Source organism: Falco punctatus (genome assembly GCF_963210335.1).
Source record: "Falco punctatus genome assembly, chromosome: Z".
NCBI lineage: Eukaryota > Metazoa > Chordata > Aves > Falconiformes > Falconidae > Falco > Falco punctatus.
In genome coordinates, this window is record NC_137586.1 from 13,301,468 (window position 1) to 13,313,976 (window position 12,509).

A 12,509-nucleotide genomic window follows, 5' to 3' on the forward strand; every position below is an offset into this window, starting at 1 on the left:
GAGTGCTTTTCCTGACATTAGGATGACACCATGAAAGCACATGTCAGTTAGGTTAACTAAGCAAAATTGCTTGAAATACAGGATGGTCTAAGATAGAACTGTAAAAACTTTACTGTACAACTGCTTCTTCCATCTACAATTAAAGGTCTCCTGGTTTTGCGACTTCCATAAGTAAATAATCATGTATATTTTAATTATATGTATATATGTGCACATTAGTGAGTGTGTGTGTGTATATATATATGAAAGTAAAATACTTGGATTCATATAGTATCAAAATGTAGCTTTACAGTTAGGTTTAATGTTAGGTTTAATGTTAAACTGGAATGTTACCTGTGTAACAGCTACAGTGCATATATAATACTGACTCAGAAGAGCGCTAAATAATTAGATGTATTCTTTGACACTAACCTGTTGTTGTGACTTATGTTAGTGCAGGCAAAAATACTTTTGTGTGTGTGTCTGTGTATGGGCAGATATTAGAGAGGTAGGTATATGTACATGTATGTATACATATCTATTTATATAAAATCTTTTACAGCTTAGTGATCTGTCCTCTTCACACTCATCAACTTCCACTCCCATGACTGGAAAAGGGCAGGCTTTCTTTGCTGATCAAGTGTGCAAGGTACCAGTTTTCTGTTCTTATGAAGCTTAGGGAAAGAGAGTATAGTATCTTCATAATCTGTTTTGCTGACTGCAGAGTACCCTGTGAATTGGCTGAGTTTTAGGAACAAAAAGGAATGCTAATCTATTTGTGTGATTTATAAAGCCAGTGTGGATTACTTTAAAGTTTACTGAATATGTAAATGGAATTAGTCATAAATTAGTTAATATTTAGGAATATGGTTATGAAAGTATTAATGCTGTGAGAGCTCATTACTTAATGCCAGTAAAGGGCATAGCATTGTGCAATGCAAAAAGTAGAAACTCTTTCACCAAAAGACATCAGGGAAATGGTTGAGTGTGTTCTGTCTGATCTTTACTTAATGATACTGAAGATTTTATTTTTTTTTAATACATGACAGAATATTGCTATTAATTATCACGGGGCCTGCAGGCTTCCAAACTATCCGTAAGACAGTTGCCCATATTGCATTAATATTTAGAGAGAACTGGTCAATGGAATGTGAATGGTTTTAGCAGATTTTGAAATACTGGCCCCATGCTACAATTAAACAAGACCTCAGAAATAAAAGAAACCCTCTTTGCCAGGCTTTATCAAGCGACATCTATACTGTCTATACTTCTTTTTGGTGAACTTCCCAGCTTTACATCTGCTTTCTGTGAAAGTGTTTTCTTTTGGTGTCTCAGCAGGAAGAATTCATCTCCTTGCATCGAGATAATAAAGATGGACTGACTGACAGCACAACAGGTATACAATAACACTTAATCCTTACTTTCGTATTTGGTGATGTGTTTTACGTGGTATGAAATGTTGAAATCTGGTCAGAAGTCCTCTTGTGCCTTTCCACTTAGACTGTGAGACACAATAGGTATTGGGAGTAATGTTTAGAAATTCCACTAGCAGCTTGCTAGCAAAAACCTCCTGTTCCTGTTGGGTGATATTAACACATTTTTGGGGAAAGAGTTTCTAGGGAACAGTTTGCTTGCTAACTACACTTAGTAGTCATGGGAACAAACTATTTAATTTGAAAGGTTAGAATAACTAACTAGCTAGCATTTCAGCTTTTTGAAAGGTTTTGAGTCTTTTTTTTGTTTGTTTGTTTGTTTGTTTCTCCAAAGGCACTGATAGTTTGTTGGATGCGAGTTCTGAAGCTGACCAGCAAGATCTACTTCTGTTGATGCAAGCAAAAATTGCTTCTCTGACATTGCACAATAAGGAGCTGCAGGACAAATTACAGGTGGCAAATTTTTATGCTGTTCTAGTGCTCTCTTAATCTACTAGCAGAACAAAGAACTGCTTACCATTTTAAAGAGATGTACTGTGAAGATAATTTAATAAGCTTGTTGGTGGTAAGGTCATGGAAATACTCTGCCCCAAAGGATTAAATAAGTGTTTTGATCTTCCCACTTTTCCCATAAATTACTGAATAATTTTGTTTATTATGATAACCACATTCTAAAAGATGATGTTAACAGTTGTGTTAGCAGAACTTTAATTTGCATAGCTTTGATTATTAGCTTATGGAGGTCAGCCCAGACTTTCAGAGGAGTTTGGCACTTACTGTCTTCTCTCACTGCAGATGACTTAAGTGGGAGCAGCTGGGTTTTGAATTTTTCTTCCATGGAACTTTAATTGTCTGTCTCTGTAGGATGTGGCAAGATTTCCTTGCTTACTCTATTCTGAAAAATATAATCCCGTACTTGTTTTTCTTGTCCAATTGTTTGCGTTTCTTTTTGCACAGGAGAGAACGCCTAAAGAAGTGGATTCAACTGTGGCATCTTATCATTCAACCCAAACAGAGTTTGAGCAAACAGCAGATCGACAAAATGAGTTCTCAGCTGAGGAGCTGAAGTCTGCATCAAATGCCATGCAAATTCATGAAAAATTGACAAGCCCCAGTGAAGTAAAAATGAAGTACCTCCAGGAAGACTTAAAGGATGGGCAGAGGAAATCTGAGACTGTTGAAGCCAAAAGAAAGCACATAGAAGCTCATGTCCAGTCTAGAGTCCCAGAAACAGATAATTTAAATAGCACAGACATTTCAGAAAATGGTTCTAATCATAACCTTAAGTTCCAAGAAACTCAGAACACCTGTGAAGAAGCTGTGAAGGAGGTTTTCAATTTACAAAGGCAAGTGAAACTGGGTCTTGTTTCTTCCGAAAGTGAAGAAATATGTTCTGATTCAAGTAGGTTGAAGGTTACATGTGGAGAAGTTGAAATGCTTAAGCAAGAATTGAAGAGAGTGTTGGAGGAAAGTGAAAGACAAAAAGAGAAAGTGAGAGCACTACAGAAGAAGTTTGAAGAAAGAGAGCAGAACACGGCAAGCAGATTGTCTGTGGAAGAGTGTGAGGAAATGAAGAATTCATATTGTTCAGTTATTGATAACATTAATCAAGAGAAAGCATTGTTGATTGAGAGGTACAAAGAAGGGCAGGAGGAAATTAAAAGGTTACAGGACAAACTGACAAATCAGACACAGCTGGAACCTAGTGCTGAAGCTGGGGAAGTGAGAGATGTGATGCACAGAATGGTAGATGAGCTCAACAGACAACTTAGTGAATTGTCGCAGTTGTACAAAGAAGCACAAACAGAGCTTGAAGACTATAAAAAGAGAAAAACTCCAGATGATATAGCTTTGGACTACATTCCTAGAGATGAACATGAGAAACTGATGCAGGTAACCAGTTCTTTGAAATACAAAGCAGAGAATGAGTTATCAGAAATGAAATCCCAGTACACAAAAGTGTTAGATGAAGCAGAAGAACTAAAGCAACTGTTAGACACTCAGAAACAAAACTCTTTGCCACTTACTGAACACCATCAGGTGATGAATGCACTCAGAAATACTGTAAAGGAAATGGAGAAAGAAATAAATGAGCTGAAAGGACTGCTTACCAACAAGGAAAGTGAAGTAAGAAACTTACAGAAGGAATTACTGGAAGAAAAAGCTGCAATTAATGAAGCAATGGTACCCAAGACTACATATGAAAAGCTCCAGTCATCACTAGAGGGTGAAGTGAGTGTTTTGTCATCTAAACTGAAGGATGTAATCCAAGAGAAGGAAAATGTGTCCTTAGATGTTATGCAACTGAGAAATGAAGTTTTGCACTTGAAAGAAGAGAAAGAAGGTATACATACTCTGCTTGAAGCAAAGGAACGGGAGGTGACTGGTCTTCAGCAAAAGTACCATCAAGCTCAAGAAGATCTTCTTGAAATGAAAAGATATTCTGAAAGCTCATCAAAACTAGAAGAGGATAAAGATAAAAAGGTTAGTGATTCACTGCAGTGGAGGGGTAGTACATGAGTTCATACTGCAAATCATGTTGGATGGTGCATGGTGACCTAATAGACAAAGTATCAGGTGTTACAGAGTGGAGGAACTTCTGAGTGCATTTGCCCATCTGAAAAAATCAAAGTCAAAGAAGTTTTAGTATGTTTAAATTTACAGCTGGTTTCCCTCCCCCCTGGGAGATATGCATGATCTTTCAGTTTATCTCTTTTAAGTTCTGCTTAGATTGGGTTCATGCTATTCAGGCAACTTAAGTCAAAGGGGATTTACAGCAGGAAGAGATTCCAGAAGAGACAAAAACCAAAAGATCAGAAAGGATCAAAAACTTGCTGTGATGATTTTACTATATTATCTCAACCATAGCATGACTTGACTGTTCTTCCTCTGCAGCTACTATATCTGTCACTACAAATTTATTTATAAAAAGCTATGTATTTTGCTAGGTGTGAATAGCTGGCATATGCTTTGTATGTTTCTGTCTTGTATTCAGCAGCAGTATTTGTAAGGGTGTAAATGCAATCCTTGTTTGTAAATATTGCTGGCATTCAGAACAAAGAATGCATTTTGAATTGACTGGACTAGGAGGGGGGATAGAGAAGCATTGTAACCCTTTGCTTACATGATATCTTTCTTTGTCCTTTGAGCTTATTTACATCTTGGTTTTACATCATCTTAAATCTAAGTCACAAATAACCTCAAGACAAGAGCCATGAAAACCTTGCAGCTTTTCATGAAAACTATTTTTGCCTCCCTAGATCAATGAAATGTCGAAGGAAGTTAGCAAATTAAAAGAAGCATTGAACAGTCTTTCTCAGCTTTCCTACTCAACCAGTGCCCCCAAAAGACAAAGCCAGCAGCTGGAGGTGTTACAACAACAAGTGAAGCAGTTGCAAAACCAGCTGACTGTAAGTATGATAATTTGTAAACCCACTATTATTCCCAGTTCTCTGAGGATATGCATGCCATCCATCACTCTGCCTTATTTAAAAAGGAGCACAGTCATTGAGTACAAGGAGAGGAATTTTCATCCAGAAGTTCTGAAATTCCTCTGTTTCTCTGAAACATTTAAGAATCTGCAAGTCACAAATTGCTGCTTAGAAATGTGCGAAGTAAAGCAAACTGTTTTCCCCAATATATTTCCTCAGATCAATAGTTGAGCAAAGTTCCTGTACTTGCTATGTAATGTAGTGACCAGACCACCTGCTGAGATCCTAATTTTTGTAAAGTATGGCCAGTGTGCTGTAGATCTGTATGTTTTCTCAAGAACATTCATCAGCCAAAGTGGTTTTGGTTTTTAAGCTAAAATAAGTTTGACTTTCTGGAAGAAAGTAGTCACTTCAAGGCATGAAGTTTCAAATAAAGCAAATCCATCTGTTTATAAGAAGCACAGTTTATTCCCTGAAATTCTGACCTGCTTAAAGAAAATTTTTTAATTGCATTTGTTTGTGCATGAAAGGCCCAGTCTTGTAAGCTAGGTGGAGTCGTAACTTCTATTTCCGAGAGCTTGCCTGTCCAAAGGAGCGCTTTAATTCACTGCTGAGGCTGAAAAGAAGGTGCTGCCTACCAGACCCATTTCTTGAGAACTCTGGAGTGCCTCTGAAAGGAGAATCTGCAGCTTGACATGCTAAATGGCTTACCTGGTGTCTGCTTTCCTACAGAGTGGGGGGAAATAAGTAGGCAGTTAAATACTGTCAGTTAAAAGTCCAGACTGTTTCTTATCGCTCTCCACCAAGTCTGAAAGATTCCTTCATCTCCCACTGCTTAAGGACCAGCAAAGTAGTGTAAGATGTGAAGATATGCAATACATTAAGAAAGCAGGTAGGATTTAAAACGGGACAGAAGCAATCTTTCCTTCTGGTAGGCTACCTTTCCTAACAGCTTCATGTTTATTTAGAAAGATAGCTTCTGGGATGTGGCAGTCTGTGACGATGAAAAAGGAGGCTGGCTTTCCTTGTTAGAATGTCTACTAAGTAACTGAGGGTTTCATGGATTAAGGCCTTTGTAAGCACCTCCCTCTTCCCTGGGAAGGCATTAGCTGACAGGTCGCTGACTTCAGGGGAGAGTTCAGCTGCAGTTAGGGGCTAATTTGTCAGATTATTGTTGGCTTTTCTCAGTTCTGTTGCTTATAAGATCAGAAGTAGAGTTATGTGCTCATTCCACATCTCTGCAGCTCAGTGCTTCTTACGACTGATGTCATCTCATCAGCTTTTTTACTGAGATAGGTAGAATTACAGTTTCTGTGGACCACACTTCCAAGAAAATTATGTTTTGGTTGGCTAGTGCCACAGTACTGTCTGAGCTGGTTTTCCATGCGTGCATAAGATATGATTTGTAATTCACCAGACCTCTCTAAATCTAGTTGGGGTGTTCTGAGTTCAACAGTTCTGAATGCTCTGTGACTTTCTGCCTGTTTTCTAGGAAACAAAGAAACAACATCAGGAAATTGTCTCAGTTTACAGGATGCATCTTCTCTATGCTGTGCAGGTATCATTGTGTATTGTCTGTTAGACACTGTTGGTGTTTTAATGAGAGGTGATTCTCCTGCAGATCTAGTAAGAACTTTGCATGTTTTATCTAAGACATTCTGCCCAAAAGGTATGACTGTTTAAGCACAAATTTAACACTGTTTCCTTTTAGGAAATTGATCTAATTACTGTACCTCAAAAATAGTTTGTAAATCTTCTTAAAGAGTAGAGAGATGCTTGAATTCAGTCATCTTTTCTTCTTTCTCCCCTTGTCTAGGGTCAAATGGATGAAGATGTCCAGAAGGTGCTTAAACAAATTCTGTCGATGTGTAAAAGCCAATCGCAGAAAAAGTAAACAAAAAAGCCAAGGAAAACTTCCCATTTTTATTAATCCTATTATGGGTGTTTATCTAGATTTGCCTTAACATAAGATTTAAAATTGGCAATTTGCTGCTTTTGTGTTGTGTGCTGTTTGTGAGGTGGATTTGTTTGTCTGTCTCTACCACCTTCCTTGTGTGTTTGCGTGTGCAGTAACTAAACACGTGCCTGCTTTTCATATCCAAAGCGCAAGTATGTTCTTCAGGCTTTCTCCTTAGGCCACTCCCTGTCATGTTTACCCTGAAAGTATTTTCTAGCTTCCTCCAGTAGAGGGAGGTTAATCTGGAGTAAAGCACTCATGTTGCCTGGGTAAAGGTGAAACTCTCCATAGGAAAGTCTTTTGTACTGTTTATAAGCTGTATCTTGTTATTGGGGATTTAACTTAGTTGATGTTGTAGCACTCAGATTCCTGACATTTTGCCATATGCAGTCTTTGGCAGAGCAGAAGTGAGCCTTCCAGCAGTGAGCAGAAGTAGGTATTTGTGTGAAGCCAGAACGTCAGACAGCTACTTAATGTTATTTAAGATTAACACACCGTAAGGTAGCTGTCCCAACCCATCCAATGCACTGAGTACACAAAAATCATACCATGCTTCATAGTTTCCTTGAACTGCCTGGTAGTGGAATGAAACTATTTCAAAAGGTAAAATCATTAGTTCATTGAAGTTCTGTTCGAAGCAGTACAGAAACGTCTGTATAAAACAACCCTTTATGATAGGTTTAGCTATCTATGCAAGTGTTGGCCATGAAGCTCAGGAACAAAACCAGAACATACACTTTAGACAAGGGATTCTAGTGAACACAGGATGTTTACAGTGAATGTCAATGCCTCGTATTTCCTAACCTCACTTTTGTAAAGATCTTCTCTTCAGTATATTTTTATTGGCCCTCTAATGATTTTTTTGTAACTAAATCATTTTTTCTACATAATGTTTGCATTAAGCTTATTAACAAATATTTTTAGGTAATCGTGTTTTAGAGTTTCTGTTTATGCCCCCAAATATTCAGTAACAGTGAAGCATAGTGAAAGGTGTTCAGTTTGTAAAAGATTTGTACGGAATAATAGACCTGTCTGTTAGTGTGATCCAGAGCAGTGAAGTGCAAAATGCAGTTCAGCCTGCTCTTCCAAAAAATGTAGAAATGATAGGGAAAGAACAGCAAAAGGTGTCAAAAATTTCTACATGTTGTTTGTAGAGGCTAGGGGCATCAGTAAAGGCTTTGTCAGCACTTTTAAATTTTAAAGTCAAATAAAAATGCCTGATGTGGTATAGTATGAAATTATGGAAAAATTATTCTAAGCACACACTGCACTTGAGGGGATAACCATTCTAACTACCTTGCAGCTTCACTATCGTATTTTTTGTATTCCTGTTAGTGGATATGTCTCTAATAGAGAAATCTTCCAGAGCTATATAATCTATGAAGTTTATAGAGTCATAATATGACAAGAGTCGGCGATGTCTCAGGCTGACTGGACTCATAATGCACATATATCAGATAATTCCTAACCCTGGCAAAAATAAATGGATTTTAAAAGCAAAAAGAAAAACCACACCTTTGCCTCAGTTAGACCTTGGTGTTACTTTTTTGGGTGGTTTAACTAATGCCTGCTAGTTTTGAACAGTATTTTATAGGAAGATGGTTTTGAAAATGTTCCAAAGAAATGTGAAAAGAATTTCGCTGCAGCACTTCAAAATGAACAACAAAATTTTAAGCATGCTGGTGCTGCAAAGTATAAAACTTGATGAACCGTTCAGTAGGTTGCCTGATGGATTTAGTAGTCTACTTTGTTTTCTTTTGTATATTTATTACAATTATCTTTGTGGAATATTGAAAATTATATACTACAGCATAGCAAGTTTCTTTATATGTAATTTACAAGAAATTTCCTTATGCAGCAAATAAACTATTTCCACTTTTTTCATCTTTGGTCTTTTTGTGCCTTCATTTAGGTTTTGTATTGAGGGAAATCTCACTACGCTTTTGATGCAGTGCAAATATGTTTTATATCTCATATTTAGATAGCTGTCAGATGTACTGGGTTTTCGTCCCTGAAATTGCAACTTGATTATTGATTTTATTCATCTGTCAGGTAGAACAGAATCCACTCCAAACCTCTTGCAAGCACTACTGCAGGTTATGCCTTCTATCCGATTGGTAAGTTCAGAGACATTTCTCATGTGGAAATCCTGCTAGAGGTGATACACGTTTCCCATCCATCACTCGATGCATTCCAACTAAGTTTAACACTACATCAGAGCAGTAGCACAGATTGGTGAGCTCCCACAGGTTTTCAAAACTGCAGTTTTCTGTCACTTAGCACTTCACACACAGAAATACAGTGAAAGTATATATATGTGTATATGCATATGGATATGTATAATTCTCTTTAAACTTAGCAATAGTTACACAGTCAGCCCTGTTGCCTTTTATCATCTCTCCATCTTCTGAGTTTTATTTGAGAAACTAGCTTTTCAGTAACTTATTTGCTAATAATATCTTCCTGTCTGGGGGTGGAACACACAAACGGCAGAAATTGCTCCTCTTTGGGTTACATCCTGGGGGACAAGTAACTCTTCGGTCTCTTGCAGAAAATTTCTGTGAGCTACTCAGTACTGGGTTTCCTTTGAAGAAGGCTGCTGATGAAGTGGTATGCAGAATCTGTTCATGGTGAAATCGCCTGGCAGAGAAGATCACATCTGCTTTGGTTTTTTTTCTGCACAGTCCTACTTCTGGAGAACTGAGAGCATGACTAATAAGTGTCATTTGCCTGAGGTTGGCTTTTTAGAGGAACAGGAGACAGAGTAAACCAGTTGCCAGGTGGTTTATTCAGGTACCTCCATAGGTAGAGGTATGAGGTAAGAAGCTACTGTTTCCTCATGCTGGCTGAGCAGCAGGCTCAGTGATGGCAGAAAGACCTGCTGGTTTCCCTTCTACGGCTTCTCAGGTCAGCTAAGTGGCGACGTGCTATGTGTCAGCACAAGACAGCAAAAGCCGAGGGAAGGCCACGGCACTGTGCTGAGTGAACCATAACACGGTGCCCTGGGAGAAGCGACCAAGAGAGGACCAGTGGAAAAGCTGGCAGGAGATCACCTGGCAGATGGTACATTGCTGCGTGGAGCTGCGATGTCGTTTCAAAGCCCGCTTCATCTTATGTGAGTTTTCCTGAGCAATAGCTGGCTGGAGGAAGGAAGTAGGTGGTGTGTAGATTTCACTGCTCTGAGTGTTCCAGAGCTAAAATAAATTGCTGTTGCTTGACATAGGCTGTGTTTAGACTGTAACAGCTGGTCTCGGGGGGCTTTGGTAGTGGGGGTGGGGTACCAGCCTAGAGTGTGCAGGAGGGAGGAGGATGAGCAAAGAGGCTGGAGGTCCATGTGGGCCACAGGAGGAGAGCTGGCTGACAGCGGTGGGGCAGGGATGTCCATGTGAGCCTTTCCCTGTCTGACCTGCCCCCAGGGAGGCTCTGGCTTGGGTTGGGCCAGCCAAAGTGACCTGAGGCTTTCTCCGTGCTGATGCCAGCCCCCATCGGAGCAAAATGCAGACATGAAAGGCTGAAGCAATCTGCCTTTAAGCACAGCAGAGACCCATGTGCTGGAGGGAAGAATCACTGGCTGGAGCAGTGTGGTCAGGCCTCCCAGTACAGGGCAGGTCCTGGAGCAGGGGCAGCCTCTTGTGGCTTCAGCTGTCTGTGGGTCCGGGGCCTCAGCCTGCTGCTGTGGGAGGTCTCGGGATCTAGCTGCAAAGCAGCTGCACAGTGGGCCACGGCATGTTGAACGAAATAATGGAAAAGCTCCCGAAGGAGTGAGGTGTTGAGCTTTCAGAGCAGCGGCATAAGCAGACGTGATATCACCCAGCACATACTCTGCAGGCACAAGCATAATCCAGCAATTACTTTTTTTTTTCCCCAAACAAATAGGAACAGGTGCAAGCCTTACAGCACAGGTCAGTGATTTAAATCCTCTATTCACTGCAGTTTCAGCCTGCCACAGGGAGTACTAAAAGTGCTCCCAAATTTTATGTCAGGTCACAGCTCAAGAGTTTGCCCAAGTACCGAAACCTTCATCTATAGCAACACTGCCTGGTTCTGCAAAGACGGGTCACTGGGAGTGCTTGTGGGCACAAGCCAACTCTCAGCAAAATGTTTCATAGAAGTGAAGTTTCCAAATGCTTTTCTTCATCCCTGCCTCCTCCTCCTCCTCCTTTTCTTCTTCCTCCTCCTCCTCCTCTTCCTCCTCTATGTGGGTCTTTCACTGATCTTTTTGAAAATAAGTAACGCAGACACTATGAACCAACTAGAACCATACTTTTAGTTTTATGTCTATATTCTTGTCAGGGCAGTATAAATTAATTATCCTCATGTTAGCAGTCATTTCCTTAAACCCTCTGTCTTGGAATTATATACAGTGATGAACTGCAGCTGAAGTGAATTAAAATCTGTGATTTAATAGGTTTCTACTTATTTGAGGAAGCCTGAGATAATGCAGCTATGAAATAGTCCTACCAGCAGACCCTGCTGCTGGTGAGAAAGCTGCGTGCTTTGCTTGACACCTTAAAAGTGTTGGGTTCCCCAGGCTATGATAGCGTGTGACAGAACATTTTCTAGGAGAAATGACGGCCTCTGTCTTGTTGGACCCAGTGACAGGATCCTGAGGTGGTGTGTCACCAACATAAGGCTCCTCTGGTGGTTGGTTTTGCCTCTCTGCACAAGCAGTAGAGGTTTGTGCTTGCAGTCCTGCAGACGCTACTCCTTGGTCCCACCAGTGGCTTCAGGAGGGTCTGTTTTGTAACACAACTTGTAGTTCCTGAGGCATTTTATGGCAATGCATCTGTCACGGTTTATGAACCTTTGGCTGCCCTGACAGACTCTCACTTGATGAGTTTAACACAGGTATTGACACATAACCAGTTTTTCAGTCTATTACTTTAAAAGCCTGCTTGTGTGCTGATCTTTCCAGATTTGCAGCATTGGCCCTCCTCATACATTTTCCAACAGCCTGAAATGCTCAGACGGTTGGTAATGGGGCCTCCTACCAGCAGCTGGAGATTGGAAACAGGCACATCTGGTGATATCATCCCTCACAAGGAGCTCAGGGCTGGAGCCCATTGCCCCATGTCCTGGCGGCAGCTGCCCAGCTTGGTCCCGCATACCCAGTGCTGGTAACCCCGCCAGGGAGCGATGCTGCAGCTGGTGCCCTGCGCAGGGCACTTCTCGGGAGGCAAGTGTGTTTGCTGCTTCAGTGTGGTCGCTTTTCCCTTCAGGATTAGCCAAAATGCTCCTTGGTGGTGGCTGGGCTTGGACCCACTGCAACTCTTCTGGCATCCCCTGTCCTAAAGTATGCACACAGCAACCCTGATGCACATTTGGAAACCCCGGCCAAAAATGTTTGGATGTGTTTGCTTCTCTGTAAGCATTTTGCTGCCCACCAGGAGGCATCCCCCAAAGAAGAGGCTGGGGAGCAAGGGGGGAGCTGGATTAAGCCGCATTTTCCGGTCCCAAAAAGAAACGTCCCTGAGAGCTAAACCTGGTGTTCCTTCCCCTCCGAGCCTCTGCAGCTGGAAAACAGTGCAGGGGGCGAAGACGCACAGCACAAAGGTCTGCACAGCCCCACTCCTAGAAATAGCTCCTCTGGGCTCCTGCTGTCCAGAGGAGTGCTGCATTTATAGCAGTGGGGCCACAGCTGGATGTGAGCACAGCTGACCAGGTGTCGCAGGGCCAGGTGCAGACATGCCTGTGCAGATGCTGCAGAGC

General features: G+C 40.9%; 1 protein-coding gene across 10 annotated transcripts in view; it reads left to right on the forward strand.

The window, feature by feature from the left end:
- RAI14 (retinoic acid induced 14) overlaps positions 1–8,684 on the forward strand; it is an 87,337-nt gene extending 78,653 nt beyond the window's left edge. For 7 of the 10 annotated variants that reach the window (XM_080372122.1, XM_080372123.1, XM_080372125.1 and 4 more), the window contains 7 exons: positions 542–628; positions 1,315–1,375; positions 1,747–1,865; positions 2,370–3,896; positions 4,673–4,822; positions 6,336–6,401; positions 6,660–8,684. In XM_080372122.1, coding sequence (XP_080228248.1) covers positions 542–628; positions 1,315–1,375; positions 1,747–1,865; positions 2,370–3,896; positions 4,673–4,822; positions 6,336–6,401; positions 6,660–6,737 — 2,088 coding nt within the window. In that variant the 3' untranslated portion in view covers positions 6,738–8,684. The remainder of the gene's footprint in view (positions 1–541; positions 629–1,314; positions 1,376–1,746; positions 1,866–2,369; positions 3,897–4,672; positions 4,823–6,335; positions 6,402–6,659) is intronic. The other 3 variants (XM_080372126.1, XM_080372119.1, XM_080372121.1) reach the window with 1 other exon arrangement.
- The last annotated feature ends 3,825 nt before the right edge of the window (positions 8,685–12,509 follow it).